Genomic DNA, 27,500 nt, shown 5'->3' on the forward strand with positions numbered 1-27,500 from the left:
GAGACAAACGCATTCAAAACAAGAACTCATAGTGATATGATTGTTTTAATCATATCACTATGATTAAAACAATTAATTCCCCATCTAGAATAAATATTGGTAAAAGTATATATATAAGAGTTCATTAACATACTTTTAAATATATTATATATTTTAAAAACGTAACATATTATATATATATATATATATATATTTATATATATATATATATATATATATATATATATATATATATATATATATATATATATATACACACTACCGTTCAAAAGATTGGGGTCACCCAAACAATTTTGTGGAATAGCCTTCATTTCTAAGAACAAGAATAGACTGTCGAGTTTCAGATGAAAGTTCTCTTTTTCTGGCCATTTTGAGCGTTTAATTGACCCCACAAATGTGATGCTCCAGAAACTCAATCTGCCCAAAGGAAGGTCAGTTTTGTAGCTTCTGTAACGAGCTAAACTGTTTTCAGATGTGTGAACATGATTGCACAAGGGTTTTCTAATCATCAATTAGCCTTCTGAGCCAATGAGCAAACACATTGTAACATTAGAACACTGGAGTGATAGTTGCTGGAAATGGGCCTCTATACACCTATGTAGATATTGCACCAAAAACCAGACATTTGCAGCTAGAATAGTCATTTACCACATTAGCAATGTATAGAGTGTATTTATTTAAAGTTAAGACTAGTTTAAAGTTATCTTCATTGAAAAGTACAGTGCCTTTCCTTAAAAAATAAGGACATTTCAATGTTACCCCAAACTTTTGAACGGTAGTGTATATATATATATATATATATATATATATATATACAGTATATTATATATATTATTACACAACCTTAAGACTCGACACTGAGACTATTTTGCATTTGTATTCTATATTTTTTTAACAGCGCTCTATCATATTTTTCGGGCCATAAGGCGCACCGGATTATAAGGTACATTGCAGATAAGCGGGTCTATTCAGGTCTGTTTTCATACAAAAGGCGCATTAAAGGGGTCATATTATGATTTTTTTCTACATGTAAAACACTTACTTGTGGTCTACATAACATGTAATGGTGGTCAAAATGGTGCATAGATTATGTTTTACAGACCATCTTCAAGCTGCTTTCTGACCGTCTCTTTAAAATGCGGCATTTGGTGGTCGTTTTTATTTACGCGCTTCCACTTCGACAGCGTCTTCTCCCCGTCATCTTTGTTGTGCCAGTAGTTTTTAGCCCTTCCATAGCGAGTCTACTGACAGCTATAAGTTAGAACTGTACGCTACTTTGTATTAGAAATGGCAACAGCGGAGGATGAATGTCCCACAACAAGAGGATAGAGAAAAATAAGTAGCTTATCAACTACAATGGCGGACGCAGGGACATTTTCAGGACTTATGCAGATCCCAAATACACTTCGGCAAGTGCCAATAGGTAAGAAAAGTTGGTTTTGAATAGTATTGCAAAACAAAACGCTGGATAATAGGTGCCATTTTGGGGTCCTTACACACACACCATAATATTACCGTATGTTCAATTAATCAACCAAATTATTTATATAGCCCTTAATCACGAGTTTCTCAAAGGGCTGCACAAGCCACAACGACATCCTCAGCTCAGATCCCACAACAGGGCAAGATAAAACTCGACCCAATGGGAACAACGGGAAACCTTGGATGGGACCGCAGATGTGGGGGACCTTCAGAAAGTCCCCACGCGAAGCTTCGTTAGCCTAGCAGCTAGGTAGCTGAGAGAGAGGCGGTGAGACAGAGAGCGTGTGGTTTGCAAGTTCGCTAAGACTATTAAGTATGTTTGGGAAGGAATAAAGAAAGCTGTAAAACAAATAGAAGCACACAGATAGAAAGATAATACTTAGCTTTTTTCGCAACAGCGAGCAGTCACTCACGGCAAACAGGAAACAGGAAACCCAGGAAATGTTGAAGCACAGTACGTCTGACTACGGTAGCTGCAATTCTTCACGTTCTACCAAGCGGTGTGGCTTCGTGGTTTTCCAAAGTAGTACTAAAACATGCTGACAGATTTGTGAGCAGCGTGTGTAATGTTCTATATTCTCAATGAAACATCAACGTTTCGGCGTTGCTTGCGTACGGGTACATGCTCGCATCGTTTATTGAACAGGCGTCGACCTGCAGTCAACACTCATCTCTTATGTGTGGCTGCCACCTACTGTCCACACTTATCATTGCACCATGTACCAAATGCAATTGCAACTGGAATGAATACATACATAAGGCGCAACGGGCTATGAGGCGCACTGTCGGATTTTGAGAAAATGAAAGCATTTTAAGTGCGCCTTATAGTCAGAAAAATACAGTCAGAGGAGCAGATAGGATAGAGGAGGAGAGAGTGTGTTGTAACTTGGGGTGGAGACTGGCCTATCAGGGAGCTCGAAGGGTGCCGCACACACACACACACACACACACGCACGCACACACACACCAACGCCAAATACTCTCTCTGACAGGGCCCAGACAAAATGAAAAAAGAAAAAAAACAAAAAACTTTAGAGGACAGTGACAGACCATCAAGTTCAAGTGGAAAATCCACCCGCTCCTCCTCCCCGTCGTCCATCTGACGCCCCAGTGCCTCGGAATAAAAATGACAACACACTTCCACGCAAACACACACTCAGGCTTTGGGGGGTGGCGTGGCGGGGACGCCGTTATTGACCGCGTTTCATTATTGATCTCGCTCATGTTCCAAACCACAAAGTAGGAGTTTCACACTCCAGCGCTCGCCCGCAGACCCTTCTCTCCGTCCCGGCCGGAGTCCGGCGCCGTGTCCCAACCTCTTCCCATACAAGCTTTCACAAACTGTCAGGACCCCGCGCACCCCCCAAGCTTTGTTCTACACACACACACACACACACACACACACACACACACACACACACGCACACACACACACACACACACACACACACACACACACACACACACACACACACACACACACACACACACACTCCCGATTCCCCTGCACATCAAATGAGGGAAACTGTCGACTAAACACTTTCAGTGAGTGGACAAAAGGAGTGCTTTGGGAAAAACACTTTAAAAGGAAATAATGGCGAAGGGGAAGAAGGGCCGCTTGAGTCCCGCTCTGAGGGGCAAAGCACTCATCTTTTCACATACTTTTTGTTGCCTACTATAAAAGACTTTTAAACAAGGCTTGCTCGAGTTTCTCACTAATCTGTAGCGTGCACCAGAAAAAAAGGTTTGGCGGAAGTACAACCGTCGCTCAGGCGCTGGCACAACCTGCTGTGCCAGGCCTCACCTAATTAACATACCTCTAATGAGTCTTTTCAGGTTTTCTCCTAATTAAACACGCTCCTCCACAATGCACGCGGCTATTCAATTACACACGTGCGCTAATCCACGCGTGTGTAAGTGTGCCAGCCGGGCCTCTGCCAAGTGGGTACGGTGGCATGTACGCGGGCGCAGCCCGCTGTACGAGCATGTGCCGACAGGCGGGTCATGCTAATCTGCAGTTGTGTCACTGCGTCTGCCAACAGGGCTCCCGCGCACCCGTGCCAGCGGCAATTAAGATAAGTGTGACACGTTAAACCCAGTTACATAATCTCCTTGACGGGGTGGGAGGAGCTTCAATGCCATCTTTATCAAAAAGTGGGATTCGTTGCGTAATAGTTCCCATAATGGACGTGCATGCTGCAATTTACCGGATATAGCACACATATCCTACCTGCACCTTCCAATAAATCCAAGGCGCCTAATTGGACAAAAAACATAGCTGTGGCTGTAAGCGACCTCCAGTTATTTTCATTACCTCCACAAGATGGCAGTAGCTGCATTTTAATGTGTCAGCAATTGCTTCAAAAACAACTCAGTTTCCGTACTGTTTTTTACAATTACCGTGTTTTCTGGACGATAAGCTGCTACTTTTATGCCAAGCATTCGGCCATATTGTTTTGTATGCAACAAACATTGACACAGAGACTGAACATGTATGTTATTGTTTGTGATATGGCTCACTCTTTTGGACAAGTATTTCTACAGTATTTCCTTCTGTTTCGTGCTTTGAACCAGAAGTAGACGTGTCGTTCCGTCTGCTAGTTGTCCATAGTGTTTCTACTCGTATGGATTCTTCATTCGTCACTCCAGGCAACGTTTGTAAATTTTACCGTATAACTAAAACAATTATTTCTTACTAAACCGTCCCATGTGTGATGTCTGTTGGAGTGTTTTCATGCGTATTTGTACGTGTCATCGTAATGTAATGAAGCTAGCGTTGTTAGCATTGGCTAATATGCTAACACGCTCACAAGTGTCTGTGTTAGTATTATTAACTTACAATTTTACAATTGCATTACTTTGGATTGTTTTAGTTTCACAAATTCCTCAGTAAATTCACCAAAACGTCACCGTGGAGTTATTGAGTCTGTTTAATGATTGGAGAGCAAGCTTCCGCAGCTAGTGGGTCCATGACAATGACTTCTGTTTTGTTTGATCAGCCGTTTTACTGCCGTGTTGCAGACACTTTTTGAAATAATTAAGGTTTGTAAATAAACATTTTTAAAATGTTTTTGTGAACATTTCTAATTTTGCAACATATACATTTGCAGCTTATAGTCCAGCGCAGCTAATATATGGAAAAAACATTTTTAAAGTGACAATTAAAGTGACAATTTTTTTCCTCTTTGCTCCGGTTTCGTACAGTATTGGCCTCATAGACGTAACGCATCCGCATTCCAAGTGTAATTTGGGGGTCAGTTATTATACTAGCACGCTCACAAGTGTCTGTGTTAGTATTATTAACTTACAATTGTATTGTTTTGGATTGTTTTAGTTTCACAAACTCCTCAGTAAATTCACCAAAACGGCACCGTGGAGTTATTGAGTCTGTTTAGCTGATTGGAGAGCTAGCTTCTGCAGCTAGTGGGTCCATGACGATGACTTCTGTTTGGTTTGATCAGCCGTTTTACTGCTGTGTTTCAGAGACTGTTTAAAACAATTAAGGTATGTAAATAAACATTTTTAAAATGTTTTTGTGAACATTTCTAATTTTACAACGTATACATCTGCGGCTTATAGTCCAGCGCGGTTAATATATGGAAAAAAAATATTTTTCTAAAATTTAGTGGGTGCGGCTTATATATAAACTATAGTCCGGGAAATCACTCAGCCATTAAAACCTGCTTGCTCAGCAGTTTGCTCCTGTTTTGTACAGTATTGGCCTTGTAGACGTAACGTATCTGCATTACAAGTTTAATTTGGGGGTCAGTAACTTAATTGTGTACTCTTTTTAGGATATATTCGCCACAATATGATGTGGGGTTTCTTCCATAGCAGCAACTTTTGCCGTGTCCCTTGAATGGGTCGCTCTAGACAGGTTTGACTGTAATATAATTTTTATTTCTTCACACATGAAACCGTGTTATTGTGCTTTTAATGCAGCTGCACTTCCATCAGACACAATCAGTTTTTCCCCGCAAATGCCTGTCAGAGACGTGAGCTTTTGTCAAGTTTCTGCTGGATTTGTCTCACATACGCACACACAGAAAGTAGGTTGATCATATCTCAGACAACTAAACACAAAGACCATCTCTGAACAACCAATCACAGAGCAGATACCATCTTTCGGTCTCTTTTCCCGAGCAGTCCTCCCTCTCGCTCCAAATGAAGAAAAATATGACGGGGAATATGAGGGGTTAGTGTTATGAGTTCTTGTCAGCATAAAGCATGACTTCAGGGAAGTCAAGACACTAGCAGTGCCCACCCCAACCCCCCTTTTTGTCGCTCTCCCTGAGAGAGAAGCGGGGAGGAAAATCTAATTATCAGGCTCCTAAAGATCTAATTATTGTCTGACACTCATTTGCATGTGAGAGAGCGACCGCATAGGAACGCCATTTTGTGCCTTGGCGTGGACCTCAGAGCCACTCGGACACCTTAGAGGAGATCCTAGCTTATTTGCTGCACGTCTCTAATCTTAGATTGTAGAAATATATTCCAATTGAAAAAAATATATAAAGACAAAACAATAAGATCATATGGACAGCCGTAAGTGTCTACATTTTGCTTTATATTTATTATTTTACTTATTTTTTGTCTGGTTTTGTATTTGTTTTGTATCATCCCACGAGGTGTATGTTACTTTTTTGTTCTGTTTGTACTTCATGAAGTTTTGCACTTGTTGTTTTTTTTTTGTGTTTTTTGTTTGTTTTCATTATATTTGGATGTATTTGTTTGGTTTGTATGCTTGTGAATCTGGGCTATCCATTAAGTAAGACTACTTATTACGTTGATGGGGGCAGGAAATATAATACTTTCTTCATCCTGTTCCTTCTCAAGCATAGGTGTGTAAATATGTGTTTTGTTGCTAAAGTTTAATTGTATATTGGTCAAAAATGCACATCAATGAAGGAGATGAATAGAAATGAAAATGAAAAAAAAAAAGTTTTGGAAAAATATTGCTATTTTTTTATTGGGCATCCAATCCCGTTGCCCGAGTTCATCCTCACGTTGCAACTACGAGGCACATTCACATTGCATTTGGAGACTGTTATCAGGGTTTCCCCCCAGATTGACGACATACTTGTGGTGCATCATGACGTCATCATAGAATTTGCATAACCTGCTTTAATGCAAATAGTTTCTTTAAAAAGGCTATGCATTGATTTATAAAGCAAATATGTGCTATTAATAATTAGTATTAACATTACATTATATCACTTTAATTTGTTTTCACGTAAAAAACATTATTTTTAAGGTGTGGCGGCTTTTATTTTGCCGTGGTGGTGCGCTATGATCAATTATATTAAGGGGAAACCCTGGCTATTATAGGCTGTGATGTATCAATCAGAAATATAGACCTCATCCGGGCGAGGAAATACTCAAAAGACCCCATAAAAACCTGAAAAAGGGGCTGTGGATGTCGGGACACCCCGACCAAGGTTGTGTGCAATGTCTATGAATGTTGTCATTCTTCCAGGTCGTTGTCAGCTCAAGGCGTTCAGTCGATCGCAAGGGGACTGTTTGGTTTGTTTTAGAAGATTTTTCGCCGCTCATCCGAGTAGTCTTCATCAGTTCATGATCATATACTTAGATTGGTCAGATCTAATCTTAGACTGAGATTGGTCACATCTAGTCTTAGACTTAGATTGGTCACACTTAGTCATAGACTTAGATTGGTCACATCTTGTCTTAGACTTAGATTGGTCACATCTAGTCTTAGACTTAGATTGGTCACACTTAGTCATAGACTTAGATTGGTCACATCTTGTCTTAGACTTAGATTGGTCAGATCTAGTCTTAGACTTAAATTGGTCAGATCTAGTTTTAGACTTAGATTGGTCAGATCTAGTCTATCAGCTGACGCAAACAAGCAATCCTAACTGTCAAAGCCAACAACAGTCGTTGAAGTGTAATTCCCCCTCGTTAGTATCGAGGTATTGTGTGGAAGAACGATCGCGGTGGATCGTTGGGTTTACGCAGCTTACTGCGAGGTTTGTTCTCCCGGGATGCAAACAGACCATTCCGGACAAAGCGTGCAGGAAAAAACATGATTTAATTCTCAAAACTCAAAAGGTACAAAAACGGAAAACAAGACAAAAGCACAACACGCTGATCGCACTTGGAGTTAAAGTAAATACTTAGCATTGACTACGGACATAGAGAACTTAAGTAACTGTGGCATGACATAAACATGACTTATGTAGTCCAGGCATGAGACAAACAATGACGCCAGGCCGACTGACTGGCAAAGGCAAACTTAAATAATGCCTCTCATTAGTGCTCGGGAAGCAGGTGAGCGGGCGAGCACTAATCAGAAACATGTGAACACAATGATTAGCGACAGGTGTGATCCAAACAAATGAGGCAGGTGAACTAATCAGTCGCCATGGTGACAAAACAAACAAGGAAGCGCAGACAGGAACTAAAGAAGTCCAAAACTAACAGAACATAACTAAACAAAACATGATCCGGACCACGGATCATGACAAGTACCAGTCCAAAATAGTCGGAATCCCCCACAAATGGCATTCTGGTCACCTTCTGTGAGCAGAATGTTTCTAACTCCTGTTATTTGTTGTACAAACTGCAGGCTAAATTGCAGAGTCTTTTAGGAATGGTTGGCTATCTCCCACTACAACACTGTCCTTTCAACCAATCCTAAACGACTCTGCAATTTAGCCTCCAACAAATAACAGGAGTCGGAAAAATTCTGCTCACAGAAGGTGACCAGAATGCCATTTGTGCCATTTGTTTACAACTGAATGGAATGCTTACGTGGGGGATTCAGAGTATTTTGGACTGAGAGTAGTCGACCCACAGCGATCATTCTGCCACACAATACCTCGATGCTAACGAGGGGAAATTACACTTCAACGACTGTCGTTGGCTTTGACAGTTAGGATTGCTCGTTTGCATCAAAACAGTTGTTTTTCTCACTATCATAGGGCGAAACCATCCTTGCCCAGGCACACCCTCCTGGTTTTGGAGTATAACTATTTGGGGTTTTGGCACCAGCTGGCAGACTAAATCTGACCAATCTAAGTCGAAGACTAGATGTGACCAATCTAAGTCTATGATTACCTCTGACCAAACTAAGTCTCTGAGCACGAACTGATGAAGTCTACTAGGATGAAGGTGAAACGTCTTCTAAGACAAACCAAACAGTCCAGTTGCAATGGTTTGAATGCCCTGAGATGTCGACTGCAATGAATGTCCATTGGGTATGGTTCTTGAATTGTTAAATGTATAGGTAATGTGGAGTCCATTCCACCCGGAAGCCAACAGAAAGTTATGGTGGGATCTTCTTCTGGGCTCAGTCAGATCAGCGACACAGCAACGTCTACAGTTGTCAATGGAAAAGTGGTCCACCCAAGGTCACAACTTGGGTCAACTAGCACCTCGTCCAGATTGGTACTTTTCCATATTCTCACACATTAGCTTTATTTTGAATACTAAATGATTTAAAATACATTTTTAAACAAGCAACCAATGATTTATTTACTACTTTTGTCTATTTTACTCAAAAATCGCCAAGAACAAACCTCAGGAGACAGGTTTAACATAGGTATTTCAGTCTTGTACCGTACAACTGCTTTTGCAACACTGGTGCTGATACATTGTTTTCTGCTCAGTGAGAATGCACACACACACACACACACACACACACACACACACACACACACACACACACACACCCTGCCAACACACATCCGAGAGTGTGTGTTGGCAGGATGTGTGTGACCATTGGAGCTGACAGCTGAGACAACAGAGATGTAGCCCGGGTGCCCTGGATAGTGCAGGGAGGCTAACGGGCCAGGCACCAACAAACAAGACAAACAAGACAGAGATGGAAAGAGGGGGAGGGGCTTGATGTGTGTGTGTGTGTGTGTGTGTGTGTGTGTGTGTGTGTGTGTGTGTGTGTGTGTGTGTGTGTGTGTGTGTGTGTGTGTGTGTGAGAGAGAGAGGAGAAAGCGAAGGAAGGAAGTGCAAGGTAACACCCCACATTAGAATGTGTCCATGAGGCAACTCAGTGTGAGTTTGACTCAATTCGAGTTTTATCATCCTCATCACTTTTGATATCCGAACATGAGGCAGAAGGTTTTTTAACATGTCCAATATAAGGAGCAATTCTGTCAATTCTGGAGACACCTGCTCAGAGTTTGCAACATGTGTTGAAAATCAGGGTTGCAAAGGCGGATGATTCGAGCGCTGCCTTCAGATGAACAGATTGAAACCTTGTGCGACTTCTGGACTGCTATACCTCATGGATTTACTGTTCATCTACAATAGTCACCATGTACTTTAGTCAATAAAGTCTCTTCAGCTGTTGATTCAATTGTGTAACTTTCAACAACCTTTAATTTTTTAAAATTTTTTACACGTGCCATCATATGTACATCATATAACATATTACATTAACATATACTGTATATATGTATATATATATATATATATATATATATATATATATATATATATATATATATATATATATATATATATATATATATATATATATATATATATATATCATAGAACATCTGTCATATCAAGAGGATTTGCAAAAAGTCAGACAACTCCAACACCAGATTAAGTGTGAATTCCAGGTCGTTACACTACTGTCCTTAATAAAGAATGTTAATTTATGAATAAATAATTTATTAATAAAGAATGTTAATTTATGGATATTAATCATGAGATGCTGTTACTAGGTTAACATGAATGCTAATAAAATGATATACTGTATTTTACAGTCAGAAAGTTACAGGAATGTACACTTTATCCCATGCTTACATCTCATTGTGCAACATGTGAATGTTTTAGAGGGGAACTTAATGATATCTCTGAAAAGGGTACAAATTATTTCCAAAATAGGACCCCCACCCAGACATAAAAAACTAGTACATACCTCATGAACAACAATAGTTTTTGTTATTTTCAGTGTAAGTGGACCTAATCGTCTGTATTAGAAAATAAATGTATGAAAATGACTGCTGTATAATGAATATATTTACATATTACTATTGGACTATCAACATCTATCCATGTTTTTCATATTAGCGTTTTTGTTATGAGGCATATGGAAAGACATGCATTTTTACTCTTTGATGACACGTTTATATTTAGGGCTGTGGTCGCTTCTTTTGTTGTTTTCAACCATAACTCTTTTATTCTCTGACATTCCCACAATAAATGAACAGAAGTTCCCTCAGCTGCCCAACACTTCATACATAACTTAATCTACTGCACCAATTTTAAACAGCTGATTATTTTTCTGATTATTATTTTTTTACATGTTTCTGATTAGGGCAGCACGGTGGAAGAGGGGTCAGTGCGTCTGCCAATACAATACGAAGGTCCTGAGTAGTCGTGAGTTGAATCCCGGCCTCGGAATCTTTCTGTGTGGAGTTTGCATGTCCTCCCCGTGACTGCGTGGGTACTCCGGCTTCCTCCCACCTCCAAAGACATGCTCCTGGGGATAGGTTGATTGGCAACACTAAATTGGCCCTAGTGTGTGAATGTGAGTGTGAATGTTGTCTGTCTATCTGTGTGGGCCCTGTGATGAGGTGGCGACTTGTCCAGGGTGGTGTACCCCGCCTTCCGCCCGATTGTAGCTGAGATAGGCTCCAGCGCCCCCGCGACCCCGAAGGGAATAAGCGGTAGAAAATGGATGGATGGATGTTTCTGATTATTTTTTCCTTCTTGTAAGAATATTATGTTATTATTATTATAATTTTTTCGCTGCTGTGTAAATTGTGACGTTTTGTGGCTGATCTTGGGGTCTTTTAAACCTGTCTCGCACATATTTTTGCTTTACACTTAGACTTAGACAAACTTTATTGATCCACAAAGGAAATTGTTCCACATAGTAGCTCAGTTACAAAGGATGGAAAGGATAATGCACACAAGGGCACAAAAAGAGGGCGAAAGCAAAAGGTATAAAGTAGACTAAAAATGTACCATAGTAGCAATATAAAATATATGTAATATTTACATATTATATACACAGTATATCATATATACTGATATATTATATGTTTATATAATATATACAATATATAACAAATCCCAATTACCATGTACAATATTACAGTAAAAAAACAGCTGCAGCAAAAAAATAAAAATAAAATGTATAATGTTCTTTTTTGTGCAAATAAAACAAACAAACAAACAAACAGACAAATAAACTTGCCACACCTTTTTGGGGTTATAATATCGAAACATGCAGACATTTGTGCAGGTTTGTGGGACTGTATAATTATTCAAATCTTTATTGACCAATTCACGCACATATCATTCATATTTTGTACATTTAATGTCGAATGTGTTTATTTTAAAATATCCCCTTTCACACAAGTGTAAGCTGTGTGTCATTTGTTTCCCATGTTTGACAGAGGAGCTTCATAAGGAACATGGCTACAAATCAAACTGCCCCCAAAGTGGCCAAAGCGATAAAAAGGAGGAAGCGCAAGCAATAAGGAAGGAAAGATTTGTGCCTACATCGTACTGTGGAGCTGACATGAGCCCAGACGCTGCACATTTGTGTGTTTGTCACCCAGTGTGTATGTGTGTGTGTGTGTGTGTGTGTGTGTGCGTGTGTGTGTGTGTGTGCGAGTGTGTTCTGACCTGCACGGGACTCTGTTTGACCTCGTTGCTGCCAGGGGAGTTGAGCCCAGAGGCCTGCTGGAGGAGGAACTGTCTGGCAGCCTGGAGAGCCTGCAAGAGCCAACACGATGGTTACATAGGGGGCCAAACGGGGACCTACAGTTGACGCTTTAAAGGTAAACACTCTGTTGGAGAAATTGTGGCAATCTAAACGCAAATCACTACCATGTTTTGTGGGACTGCTCTGCCATAAAGGATTTTTGGAAAGAGATACACAGAGTTCTACAGAATACGTTCAAATGAGAAGTACCCCTTGAAAGTAAGACTCTGTTTTTCGCACATGTATCTCAGGATTGGCTGGAAAAAGATAAACACTTCATGAATATCCTACTAGTGGCTTGTAGAAAGAAATCAGGTAATGGATATCACAGGAGAGCCCAACTTAGACGCTATGGATGGAAATCACAATGGACATTTATAAAATGGAGAAGATAACGACTTTTATTCATTATATATTGGAGAAATGTACCTCATACTGGGAAAACTGGGTCAATTATGTCAAGTTCCATAAGCCTGATTTTATTTTCTCGAATTAGTGATTGTAATGTTTTAAAAAAAGATTACTCCCTATATATTTTTTTTCTATTTACTTATTTACTATCTGTTTATATTATTTTATTTTTTATTATTATTATTTTTATTTCATTTTATTTATTTATTTGTCAATATTAGCATTACTTTGTTTTGTTTTTTGTCAGTTTTTTTTGTGCTGTTTTTCTTTTTTTGGGGGGGATATTTGTTGAGATATTCGTTAAAAAAAATATTAACAATAAATAAACAAAAAAAAATATTTTGACATTTAGGGCAGACAATAGATGTATGATGTATGCAAATATGATGTAATGGATAGGAATGTCTGATGCTGGATGTCCATAAAAATAAAAAAATACAAAAGGTAAAAACGTGTGCATTTTTGTGATTTCAACCGATCGGAAATATTCCTCTTGTCTTCTGTATCATGCTCAACGGTACACAATATCAGGATTCTAAAACAAAACCTTGTTTTTTATTTCTTTAAAGATATGCGATTGTCATATGTGACGGCGTGCTTTAGCGAAGAGCTTAGTTCAACAAGTATCACGAGAATAACTGTGATTTTCTTTGCCTTTTTTTTTTTTTTACCAGATAGTCCAGTGCAGTCAAGCTTTGTTTATATAGTATATTGAAACAAGGTCTGCACAGGGCGCATAATCAATCAAAGTTTATTTATATAGCCCTTAGTCACAAGTGTCTCAAAGGGCTGCACAAGCCACAACGACATCATCGGCTCAGATCCCACATAAGACAATAAAAGCCATACAACAGTCAATATTACAACAAACAGCTATATAAAATGTTTATGCTTTGAGTTTATTTCCAACATACACTACAATTACAACATTAAACATCACAACTTCCAGTTACTCTTTACAACATGTTCGAAAAGAAATAGGAAGAAGCAGAGTTTATTTAATTCTACATTCTACACTTTTGTTCACTTCCTGTTCTCAATTTATTCACAGTACACTCCATAAATAATAACATAAAAAAATAAAATAATAATTAATGAAGTAAGTTGCATTTCATATAGTGAGATAAATAAGATTATCAACAAGTTCAGAATGTTTATCATGGTTCTTCTTTTTTGTAAACACTTTAAGTTTGAAGAGTTTCTTAAATTGGATCATAATATTACATTGTTTGATTTTTTTACTTAAACTATTTCATAATTTAATTCCACATATATACTGTAAACAATTTAAGTTTGAAGAGTTTTTAAAATTGTATCATATTGTTACATTGTTTGATTTCTTTACTTAATCCATTTAATCATTTAATTCCACATACTGATATGCTAAAGGCTTTCATGGAAGCTGCCTTTGTACCCAATCAAGGCACCCACCTGTTCCCAATTAGCCTGTTCACCTGTGGGATGTTCCAAATAGGTGTTTGATGAGCATTCCTCAACTTTCTCCGTCTTTTTTGCCACTTGTGCCAGTTTTTTTGAAACATGTTGCAGGCATCAAATTCCAAATGAGCCAATATTTGCAAAAAAAATAACAAAAGTTTACCAGTTCGAACATTAAGTATCTTGTCTTTGCAGTCTATTCAATTGAATATAAGTTGAAAAGGATTTGCAAATCCTTCTATTCTGTTTTTATTTACCATTTACACAACGTGCCAACTTCACTGGTTTTGGGTTTTGTAAATAGGGTCGGTCTGTGCCACTTCTCAATTGCAGTCTTAGTAGATCACACGCAGAAAGTACACACTTTTTTCTCGACTGCACACCCGGTTTAGTAAGTGGTATTTGGATCTTAGTCAATCAGGCCCTAAGAGTGTGTTTGTGCGTGTCAGCCTCAAATCAAAATGCGTTCTTACGCTCTCTCTTTCTCTCTCTCTCTCCTGCACCCTTCATTTGCTTCCTAGCGGCTCAAAATGGCTCGTCCACAATCCTCCGAGGCAGAAGTGTGTCAGCACATCTTCATGTGTGTCACTCGCACACTGTTTATACGTGTCAGAGTGATGTAAAGCAACCCTGAAGAGCCGTGACTAATCGACATCCCCCCCCCACCCCCCTTTCTCCCAACCCCCCCTCCCTGGTGCTCTCCAGTCTAACCAGTAACACCCAGCCCCACTTTCTCTCTTCAACCAAGTGTTAGAGGACAAATCCGCTCCGGAGGCAAAAGGTCCTTTTTTGCTGGAATGTCTGAACTGTGCCGAAAACCAAACAAGAAAACACCCATTTCAAAACATGCGAGCTCTGCGCACACAAACACACTCGCACACACACACACACACACACACACACAAACACACACACACATGCACACACACAACCTCATAGCGGAGGGTTACAGAGGGGAGACAGCAGGATGCACATTTGCTTCCTCTGACTCAAAGGGGAAAGGTTCCTTGGTAAATATTGATTTATGAAAGTCTGTCTGTGTGTGTGTGTGTGTGTGTGTGTGTGTGTGTGTGTGTGTGTGTGTGTGTGTGTGTGTGTGTGTGTGTGTGTGTGTGTGTGTGTGTGTGTGTGTGTGTGTCTACGTGTGTGTGTGTGCGTGTGTGTGTGTGTGTGTGCGTCCACCGCAAAATTAACGGCCATAACTCGTTAGGATGTTCTTCGCTGTGGAAGATCTTACGCAACCAGGCCGCGCCAGAACGGAGGCCTCGACGAGGCGCACATCCCCTGCACCACGCGGCCTCGTTAATGAATCGTCCAATTAGACGGCGTGGCACGTTAAGTCGTGTCTAATTGCAAAAACAGCGCGGGAGATTAGAGGCTGGAAGAGACAGAAATGCTCTGTGCAGTCGCGATGATGAAAACCATCTGGATTTTTTTTTTTTTTTTTTGCTGAGACCGCAATTAAAACACACACATGCACAGATGTGGCCGCGGACCCGCCTGTACACACACACACACACACACATATTTTAACACTTGGACGAAAATCTCGGGAACCCCCCTCCCATTTACTGCTTTGACCTCAGCATTAAAACAAGCACAGACACACACGTATATACATACGTATAGACACACACACACACACACACGTATATACATACGTATAGACACACACACACACACACACACACACACACACACACACACACACACACACACACACACACACACACACACACACACACACACAACCGCCCAGTTTGTTGGCATGTGGTGTGAATTAGGCCTTGAACACCATGTCTACCCACTTGTGTGTGTGTGTGTGTGTGTGTTTGTGTGTGTGTGTGTGTGTGTGTTGGCAGGAGTTGGGAAGCCATGTCTGGCAACAATAAAGGACAATTCCACCCAAATTACCACCCTGATTACCACTATATTAAAGAAGCATTTATGGCTTTCATAAACGCTAGAACAGAGCAGAGGTGATGCCTGTCTCCTCTCCTAAGGTTCTATTCATAGCTCGGCTTTTGTGCACCGGGCAAGTAACCCCCCCCTCCCTGTGGTGCTTTACATACTCAAACAATGTTAAGGTATATAGACAATTTATGCGACCGTTTATGCAAATGCACCACAACTGAAATAGTATACTTAGGACTGTGGGGATTAAAGTTGGAAAACATGTTTTATTCACTATCAACTAGTGTTGTCCTGATACCAATATTTTGGTACCGGTACCAAAATGCATTTTGATACTTTTCTAAATAAAGGGGACCACAAAAAATGGCATTATTGGCTTTATTTTAACAAAAAATCTTAGGTTACATTAAACATATGTTTATTATTGCAATTTTGTCCATAAATAAAATGGTGAACATACTAGACAACTTGTCTTTTATTAGTAAGTAAACAAACAAACAAACAAAGACTGCTAATTAGTCTGCTGACATATGCAGTAACATATTGTGTCATTTATATTCTATTATTGAGTCAACATTATGAGGTACTAGCTGTAAAAAATGTTCATTAATCCACTTGTTCATTTACTGTTAATATCTGCTTATTTTCCGTTTCAACATGTTCTATCTACACTTCTGTTAAAATGTAATAATCACTTATTCTTCTGTTGTTTGAAACTTTACATTAGTTTTGGATGATACCACAAATTTAGGTATCGATCACACATTGGTCATATTCAAAGTCCTCATGTTTCCAGGGACGTATGTCCTGAATTTATAAACATAATATGAATAAAAAAACGGAAAAAAGATTTTGTGACGATAAAAATACCGTAATAGTATCGAAGTTAAAGTTACAGTTAAAGTTAAGCTAAAGTTAAGGTAAACTTAAGTTAAAGTTCCAATGATTGTCACACACACACTGGGTGTGGTGAAATGTGTCTTCGACTCATCCCCATGTTCACCCACTGGGAGGTGAGGGGAGCAGTGAGCTGCAGCGTGCGCCGCGCTCGGGAATTATTTAGTGATTTAACCCCCAATTCCAACCCTTGATGCTGAGTGCCAGGCAGGGAGGTAATGGCTCCCATTTTTTGTAGTCTTTGGTATGTCTCGGCACAGGTTTGAACTCACAACCTCACAGTCTCGGGGCGGACACTCTAACCACAAGGCCACTGAGCTGGTTGTATCGACTAGATACTTGGTATCATTACAGTGGATGTCAGGTGTAGATCCACCCATGGCATTTGTTTACATTCAGGAACGACGCTGGTTAGCTATTGTATCCTCCTAAGGTGTGAAGTGAAGCATGTTTAGCTATTCCTCGTCCTACAGGGATGATACTTGTGAGAATCTTACTTTATTTGTCGCCATGGAGGCGAGGATTAGTGATTTAGAAGTAGCTAAAACACTTCCGACTGTGAATGGATGTTAGCCGCTAGCTAGCTAGCCATGTCTTAAAGCACCTCTTCCTGAGGGCGTTTCAGTGATATAACTTCATCTTTATCGTTAGTTTTTAGGCCAAAATGCGTCCGTTCTCCCTTGTCTGCTTGTAAGTACTCCATGATTGTGCGCTGCCGAACATGCTCCTCTGCTCCTAAAACCAGCAATGTCACGACATAACGACACGCCGTCATGCCCGTTAAAAAAAAAATGGGGAACTGGTACTTTTCAAACAGAGTTTAGTACCGTTTTTGATTCATTAGTATCGCAATACTATACTAGTACCGGCATACTGTACAACCCTACTATCAACTAACGATATTGTCACGATATTGAGGCCACGGTGCGATATTATTGTTTCCGGAAAAAAAAAGAAAATAATTAAAGATGTTGTAAAAGTGTAAGAAAATATGAGTGTTTACTGTTTATTGTAATTGAACACAAATATAACGCTCAAAGGTTGTAATCATTTTTATGACTACAAAATAGGGCAGACCTTGGCAAATTATGGCCCGAGGGTCGCATACAGCTCGTTAGGACTTTCAGTCCGGCCTGCCGGATTTTTCTATTGAATATTTTTAGACCTTTAACATCGAAACTGTCGCCGCCATTATGATGTGCAGTGCTGTTTGCAAATTACCGTAAGTCTTGAACTATAGAATATTTCAATGCTTGGAATCTGTGCTTTTGAGTGTACACTAGTTATAGCTCAGATGAGGCACCAATCAGAGTGTTCAGGGTTTGTGTTTCCAGAGCGGACAGCCTAAAAGACGCAGAAGCAGATTTTTACTACAAAGTTCTGCAGAAAAGTTATTTATATCAGGCTGTCTATGTTGTTTTTTTTACCTTTTGCGTACATATTTCGCCCCGTTTGTTGCATTTTGTTTGCGTTTTGTTTGATTGTGGAATATGTCAATCGGGGAGGTGGTTTAAGAAGTAAAAGAGGAGCGTGGTTCATATGTTGTTAACATTCAGTGTTTTATGCTTTAGAGTTATTATTGTAAATCCCACATTCTTTATTTTCATGTTTTCATCATCTCTCACTGGGATGCAGACTGTTATGATGTTCATATATTCCTGTTTAGATGAAGAAGAACTGATAATCCTCGTGAAGAAAAAAAGGGGTGCAACTAAGGGTCTTTTTGAGTCTTTTTCGCCATTCCCGGGTCTAAATTGGCTGTCAAAGTTGACCAACTTGTCGAATTATGTCCTCATCTTTTTATTACCCAGTTGAGAGGCATGATTTATAATCTAGGATAAACTTTCACGAGCTACCGGGCGAGAAAGCAGCTCAGGATGTCAATACATTAGCACAAAGAAGTTACCTCCCTGTGACAACGCGCCGCTAAAATAGGTTAACGTTAGCGCTTGTAACAAAAATATTACCAATACTTGCCTAATATTCAGGTCCTGATTTTTCGGATGGTCATTTATCGGGTGTTATGGTCGGAATAAACGCAATAGACGATATGACGTCATGGCTCACATTGGCTCCATTGTAAGCTGACTTTTATTTACGAGTCAGAATGCCCAAAAATAAGATTTATGTGTTCTTGTCTCTCATAAGGGTTGTGAATTATAGGCAACATTCCAAAAAAGTGCATTTCCCCTGTAAGTAATAGTGTAAAATAGGGTTGTCCCGATACCAATATGTTGGTACCAGTACTGGTACCAAACATACTTTTTGATACTTTTCAAAATAAAGGGGACCACAACAAAATGTTATTATTGTCTTTATTTGAACAGAAAATGTTATATTATATATATTTATATATATTAAACATTTTTCTTATTGCAATCAAAGAAGAATTTATAAATTAACTAAGTTTGTGAACATACGAGACAACTTGTCTTTTAGTAGTAAGTAAACAAATAAAGGCTCCAAATTGGCTGCTGACGTATGCAGTAACATATTGTGTCATTTATCATTCTATTATTTTGTCAAAGTTATGAAGGACAAACTGTAAAAATTGATTATTAATTTACTTGTTCATTTACTGTTAACAACTGCTTATTTTCTGTTTCAACATGTTCTATCTACACTTCATTTATTCTTCTGTTGTTTGATACTTTACATTAGTTTTGGATGATACTACAAATGTTGCTATCAATCTGATACCAAGTAGTCATACATTGGTCATAATTAAAGTTCTCCTGTGTCCATAAAAAATAAAAAAGACAAAAGATTTTGTGACGATAAAAAATATCGATGTAATCATTGTAGTATCGACGAGATACGCTCTTGTACTTGATATTACAGTGGATGTCAGATGTATATCCACCCACGGCCTTTGTTTACATTAAGGAGTGCTAGCTTGCTGTTAGCAGTTAGCTATTGTATCCTCCTACGGTGTGTAGTGAAACATGCTTAGCTATTCCTCGTCCTGCAGGGATGATACTTGTAAGAAACATACGGTACTTTATTTGTTCCCATGGCGCCGAGGATTAGTGATTTAGAAGTATCTTAAAACACTGTAGACTGCGGATGGACGTTAGCCGCTAGCTAACTAACGGCTAAAAAGAGCAAAAACTAAGCACCTCTTGCAGAGCAGTGCTTCAGCGTGTATAGCTTCAACTTTATCCAAAATAAATCCATCCTCCCTTGTTTTTAATCCCTATGCTGTTTCTGCTTGTATATGCGTTGCCTAATATGCTCCTATTACCAACAATGCCACGACGTGACGACGTTGTGGCGTCATGTCCAAAAAATGTATTTAAAAAATACCGGTATTTTTCAGAAGCAGTATAGTACCGTTTTTAATTCATTAGTACCGCGGTACTTTACTAGTACCGGTATATTGTACAACATATTTATTTTCACAACCCATATATTTGCCCGCATTCATTTGCATGCACAGCAGTTTAATCTGAATAACAACAATGTCACCATTTTACTATCAACAGACAAAACGTTGCATAACGCCTCATGTTTCCATGAAAAGTGCACCACCCCAAACCCCGGATTCCACAGTTGTAAAGGTGTGAAAGTAAATAGAAGTTTACTATAGATATACTGGATGTGTCTACACCTTTAGTGTGGGCAAACAGTCGGATGACGCACAGCTAAGTCACTTATTAAGAGCCTCCTGGCTGCCTGCACGACCTCAGCTCAGCTCAGAAAAGCACTTTTGCATTGTGCAACTCGGACAAATTCAAACTGATCCACTTTGTGCTATTTCACATAAAAAAGCGACATCAAAACAGGCCGAGGAAGAAACAACATCATATCCTGAACGACTTTAGCTCACCTAAAGGACCGATTCCGCAACAGTTCTGCTTTGTCGCTTTTCGTAACGCTGCCAACAGTGATGAGGGGAGATATGAAAGCAAAAATGATAATCCAGCCTGGACACCAGGTCCAAATCCAGCTCAGGAGTGTCTCCGCACCACCCCCGAGTTCAGTTCGAAACCTCGGAGACAAACTTTTTTTGCGGCAAATTCCTAAAAAACAGTAGCGTGCTCCTGTTGTACAGAAGAACTTCGACCACATTGGAACATCCTTGCATTGACATTTTAACCTCGCCAGCAAACAAAAAACACTGGCGTGACGCCACGGCAAAATAATAGCCGCCACTCCTTAAAAATAAGTTTGTTTGTTTTTTGCGTGAAAAAATAATATATTGCATCAATGTTATGCTATTATTTGTGCACTGTTGACCGAAAATTTGCACACCTAAAAAAAACTTTGATCACAGAAACAGCACTGCTGAAACAGGATGTTGTGGAAAAAAACACTGGGGCGCAAACTTGGGATTTATATAAAAAAGGCGTTCCTCAAAGCACCCCTCTGAGTCCTCTACTTTTTGACAGTTACACATGTTTTTGTAAAGTGTGATTTATGTAACTAAGTTTTTTTCGTCATTTGTTCAACTTCTTTAGTTATACGAGCGGTGTTCCTCAAGGTTCCATTTTAGGTCCTCTCTTTTTCATCATTTATGCTGTTCACCTGGCCCGTGAGTTTAGTTCCAAAAACTTTTTGGAGCACTCCATTTTTTTTGATTGTAGTTTTACTATATAGTGTTTACACGTGAATGACATTTATCAATGACAAAAATACTTATTGTTCTTCTTCCTTGAACTCAATGCCTCTTTCACACGGCATCATAGGGTGAGTAGTTTTGTTTAGTTCTGGTTGTGTATATACAGGGTTTCCTTACATGTAATTGATCGTGGCGTGACGCCACGGCAAAATAAAAGCCGCCACTCATTAAAAATTTGGTTTTGTTTTTATTTTATGTGAAAAAAATGATATATTATATGAATGGGAAATACCAGATTTTCTGGATTATAAGGCACACTTGAAATCTTTTTTTTTTCTCAAAACTTGACAGTGCGCCTTATGTACGGATTAATTCTGATTTCCCTTACCGACCTCGAAGCAATTTTATTTGGTACATTGGGTAATGATTGGTGTGACCAGTAGATGGCAGTCAAACATACACATATTATTATGGTGTGTGTATAAAGTAAGACATTATCTGGCGTTTTGTTTCGCAATATTATGCAAAATATACTTTTCTTACCTTCTGGTACCTGCTGATCTGTATTTGGGATCTGCATAAATCCTGAAAGTCATTTTTCAGTGAGACATAAGAACTTGTTTGTAGGCAATAGAGGGAAGAAATACTACTTTTGAGCATCACAATATGAAGTATAGCTATTAATTCAGTTTTATATGCTAAATTCAAGATCACTTTTAAGTTATTTCAGGGAATCCCACAAAGACAATTACAACTTCTTCCATTGGCAGATTTTGTTTGCTCATTACAAGCCAAAAAAATTGTATTTATGTGTTTCTTTTAAAGAGGGGCATTTTTATCAAGTGTGTGGTATTGATATGTTTACTTAATTTGAAAATGCTGAATTTAAGACCAATAAATTGTAGCATATGCTACAAAAAAGACCAAATATTTGAAGCAGGAAGTGGCGAGGGACGACTGTACTTGTTTACCTCCGTGCACAAGTTACTGGACTGTTGTAAACTTCAGGGCTGTGAATCTTTGGGTACCAAACGATTCGATTCAATTCTTGAGGGTGACGATTCGATTCTGAATCAATTCTCAAGTCAAAATCAATACTTTTTAATAACATCGGGTGCCAGTTCTATGATTAACTACATTCCTCCATAAAATAGATAAACAGCTCTGATCAATTTCTATGTTACTTGAAAGAAAACTTAAAAAAAAAAAAAAAAAACATTCTACCAAAACAAGTCAAATACAAATAAGACAACAAGAGAAGTATCCAACACTTCTCTTTTCTAAAGTAAATGTATACAGCAGATATAGATAATCTACATCAACATTATGATTTGTCTGAGTGGCTGGACAGGACAGATTAAAGCAGTTTTATTTTTTTTAAATAGATTTCTTATTTTTCTGATCGTTACAAGTAAGAATTGCGATTATTTTTTGAAAATGTATAGTTTTTTTGACATCCCCACTAATCAGTAGCACGTCAGTAGCAAAACCAATGTATATTAGCATTAAGCCAGCGCATTTTTGGAAAAGGCTACAACATTATTAAACCAAAATAAAAAAATTCTACTTGAGAAGACGGTGGTTTTTCGGAATATTAAAAAAATAAAATAAATAATAGATGGTTTTTTTTTAATCGATTAAGAATTGTTACAAATAATACTTCAATTCCATTTGTTTAATTTTTATTCAGTGACACTTCTCTGTAGGTTTTTGATTTTTCATTTTTTTTTTGAATTTTTTTTTTTTTTTTTCGTCAGTTCGTTTGATTTTCTATCTGCTTGTGGGGAAGAGGAAGGCAGTACATTGCCACCCACTGTGACTGTGACTGAAAGGCGGAAGGAAAATGTTATTGTTTTAAATTATTATTATTATTTATTTAATGTTTTATTACTTTTATTCATTTATTTATTTTGTGGGGGGGTTATTTTATTTCATTTTTTACTTTTATTTATTTATTTATTTTTTTTTGGGGGGGGGGGGGCACTGTCTGGTTCTTAGTACCTGTATTATATTTTCCCTATCAAATGAATAAATCAATATTTGAAAGAAAAAAAAAAGAATTGTTACTAATGAGAATCACGATTCATTCAAAAAAACTTTTTTTTGACACCCCTACTAAACATTCACATTTCAACAGTTTGTCATTGACCCTCCACTTTCATTTCTCATCTTCACCCTCACCCTCTCTTTTTTCTCCCAGTGACCTGGCTGGACTGCATCATTGTAACACACACACACACACAAACACACACACAAAATCAGCTCCTCCTAAATGCCCCCCCGCCCCCAACCCCAACTCCCCGTTCCCCCTGTGGCATTCCTGGGGGCGCACTGCACCTTTAAAGAAAATATGAGGGAGGCCTAAGAGGGAGGCCCAACAACAGAGTCTTTGTGCTGCCGAGCACACACACACACACACACACACACACACACACACACACACACACACACACACACACATCAGTGGTGTCAGACAGGTTTTATTAGAGTGAGAGAGGTAGGAGGAGGAGGAAGGGGAAGGAGGGGTGAGGAGGTCAGCCCTCAGCTTGGAGGCCTGCGAGCACACAGAGTGAGTGTGTGTGTGTGTGTGTGTGTGTGTGTGAGTGTGTGTTCTTCTGACTTGTCATCGCTCCCCTCTGTAAATCATCGCCGCTGACACAGCCTTTAATAACAGTGCATTTTTTAATTCAGCAGGGTCACACACACACATACAAAGGTAAATGTGTGTGTGTGGGGGAGTGTGTGTGCATGGTATAGGCCAGTCTCTCCTTAACAGTTTCAGAAAAAAATGGCTGACAGTGGAGTTTCTTTTACTGTAGACGAGGGTGCAGAAGATGTAACGCTATATGTGTGTGTGTGTGTGTGTGTGCGTGTGTTTGTGTGTGTGTTTTCTTTGCACCTCTATGACCTCCTTCTGACCCATCAAAAAAAGGGATCTTCAACTGGCGGCCCCGTGAGTGGCATCATGCCGGCCCCCGAGGTCACTTCAAAACTTGGGAGATAAACATTTTTGCAGCAAATCCCTAAAAACACTGGAGTGTTCCGGTTGTATGTAGAAACTTGGACCCCTGGACGCAACTTTGCAGACCTTTGCATTTTTACGTGCCTGACCTGTTCCTCAAGGCACCCCTTTGAGTCCTCCACGTTTTTTTTGTAATGTGATTTATGTAACTCGGGTGTTGCTGTAAAATGCAGTCAGTAGTAGGGTTGTACGGTAACGGTTCCATACTCTGTTTGAAAAGCACCGATTCCCGGGCATGATGGCGCGTCGTCACGTCATGACATTGCTGGTTTTAGGAGCAGAGGAGCATGTTCGGTACTTACAAGCAGACACAGTGAGTCAACAGAAAAGGGAGAATGGACGCATTTTGGCTTAAAAACTAAAGATAAAGGTAAAGTTATAACACTGAAACGCCCTCAGGAAGAGGTGCTTTAAGACGTGGCTAGCGGCGAACATCCATCTGGAGTCGGCAGTGTAGTAACTACTTCTAAATCACTAATCCTCGCCTCCATGGCGACAAATAAAGTGAGTTTCTTACAAGTAGCATTATCACTGCAGGACAAGGGATAGCTAAACATGCTTCACTACACACCGTAGGAGGATACAATAGCTCACCGCTAACAGCAAGCTAGCACTCGTCAATGTAAACAAATGCCATGGGTGGATCTACACTGTAATGATACCAAGTACAATAGCGTATCTAGTCGATACTACTTTGAATGCACCGATATTTTTTATCGTTAAATTTTTTTTCTTTTTTTTTAAATTCATATTACATTTATAAATACGTCCCTGGACACATGAGGACATTGAATATGACCAATGTATGATCCTGGAACTACTTGGTATTGGATCGATACCTACATTTTTGGTATCATCCAAAACTAAAGTAAAGTATCAAACAACAGAAGAATAAGTGATTATTACATTTTAACAGAAGTGTAGATAGAACATGTTAAAACGGAAAATAAGCAGATATTAACAGTATATGAAGAAGTGGATTAATAATCAATGTTTACAGCTTGTCCCTCATAATTTGGATAAAATAGAATAAAAATACCATACCATACCATACCAACTTTATGACACAATATGTTACTGCATATGTCAGCAGACTAATTAGGAGCCTTTGTTTGTTTACTTACTAATAAAAGACAAGTTGTCTAGTAAGTTCACTATTTTATTTAAGGACAAACTTGCAATAATAAACATATGTTTAATGTACCGTAAGATCTATTGTTAAAATAAAGCCTATAATGCCATTTTTTGTGGTCCCCTTTATTTAGAAAAGTATCGAAATACATTTTGGTACCGGTACTCAAATATTGGTATCAGGACAACCCTATTCAGTTGTCATTTGTCCAACTTCCTTAGTTATACTAGTGGTGTTCCTCAAGGTTCCATTTAAGTAAAAAAAAATTAACAAGTTAAGTTAAGCAAAAAAAAACTTGCAAGAAACTTAAATTTTTGCTGCAGATTCTTAAAAACAGTAAAGCGCTGTCATGGAGATAATCTTTGACTAGCTTTTTTGGGCAGAAGGCCCTTAAAAGACGAAATAAATTGACCAAAATCAAATGTGTACAGTAGATAAGGATGGGTTCTGTTTACAGTACTAATTCACAGAACCTGGGATTCGATACCGGTACTCAACGAACCAATGTTTGGTACTCTTTTTGTTAGCAAAACGTAACATTTCATTGCAACATTTAAAAATGAGCTGATTATGATCATTGCTGTCCAGCTTATTTTGTTATTTATTATTCATGATCTCATTTGCAAGTATGACATTAAGGTGCAATTACAGTTAAGACGTTAAAAAATAGTAGTGTTATTTTATAGTGTTTTTTGTTGTGCCCTAATGTGTGTTAATACTCCAAGTACCACGCACCAGCTGTTTGATCGTATCTTAGTTGTAGTTTTCATTAACAAATGTGGAAATGTTGGACTCGCCATGTAAAATCGCTAATGCTAATCAGTAGGGCAGTGAATCTTTGAGCAGCACACGATCCGATTCGATTTTTGGGGATAACGATTCGATTCAGAATCGATTCTCGATTCAAAATTAATACTTTTTTTAATCAATCAAAGTTAATTTATATAGCCCTTAATCACAAGTGTCTCAAAGGGCTGCACAAGCCACAACAACATCCTCGGCTCTTTAAAAACAATCGGGTGCCAGTTCTTTGATTATATACATTTCTCCATAAAATAGATAAAAAAGTTCTGACAAATGTTTATATTACTGAAAAGAAAACTGGTTTTGTTGAATACAATTCTACCAAAACATTTAATAAAGTCAAATACAAATAAGACAACAAGAGAAGTATCCAACACTTCTATTTTCTAAAGTAAATCTGTACAGCAGATATATACCATCTACATCACGGGTGTCAAAAGTACGGCCTGCGGTCCGGATCAGGCCCTCGAACAGGTTTTATCTGGTCCGCAGGATGAGTTTGCCAAGTATAAAAATGAGCCGAAATTTTTTAATGAAAGAAACTGCTGTTCTAAATGTGTCCACTAGATGTCACAATAGCAATTATTTGTATCTTTGTAGATGCTACATATGTAAAAAAATAAAAATAACCACATGTTAGTGCACCAGTCGAGGAAAATGAGCAAACTACATAAATAACATCCTGTAATTTGATTTTGATATTATTTTTGTTATCTTGATGATTGACAATTAACACCAATGAGTTGACTGATGAATATTATCACATAATTTATTCAGAAAGTATAAATAACAACAAATAAAGATAGAATACTATTAACTGCAACATGTAAGTGTAAAAAACTATAACAACAGCATTATGATTTGCACATTTTCAGAATGTGCTTGTTTTATTTTTAAACAAAAAAACAATCTGAAGTTGTCTTTACTTTTAAGTTATCGTGCCATGATTTTACAAGTCCGGCCCACTTGGGAGTAGATTTTAATTATTTTTTTTAAGATTAAAAATTAAAGATGAATTAAAACATTAATTAATTAATTAAAGTAACAACTGCGATTTTTCGAAAATGTATTGTTTTTTTGACGCCTACTAATCAATAGCATGTCAGTAGCAAAGCTAATGTATATTAGCATCAAG

The 27,500-nt window shown here is 38.5% G+C and overlaps 1 protein-coding gene across 2 annotated transcripts in view; it reads right to left on the reverse strand.

The window, feature by feature from the left end:
• foxp4 (forkhead box P4) overlaps positions 1-27,500 on the reverse strand; it is a 235,381-nt gene that overhangs the window by 96,544 nt on the left and 111,337 nt on the right. For both annotated transcript variants that reach the window (XM_062054800.1, XM_062054792.1), the window contains exon 3: positions 12,109-12,198. In XM_062054800.1, the coding sequence (XP_061910784.1) occupies positions 12,109-12,198 (90 nt within the window). The remainder of the gene's footprint in view (positions 1-12,108; positions 12,199-27,500) is intronic.

This window comes from Entelurus aequoreus, linkage group LG01 (assembly GCF_033978785.1).
Source record: "Entelurus aequoreus isolate RoL-2023_Sb linkage group LG01, RoL_Eaeq_v1.1, whole genome shotgun sequence".
Lineage (NCBI taxonomy): Eukaryota > Metazoa > Chordata > Actinopteri > Syngnathiformes > Syngnathidae > Entelurus > Entelurus aequoreus.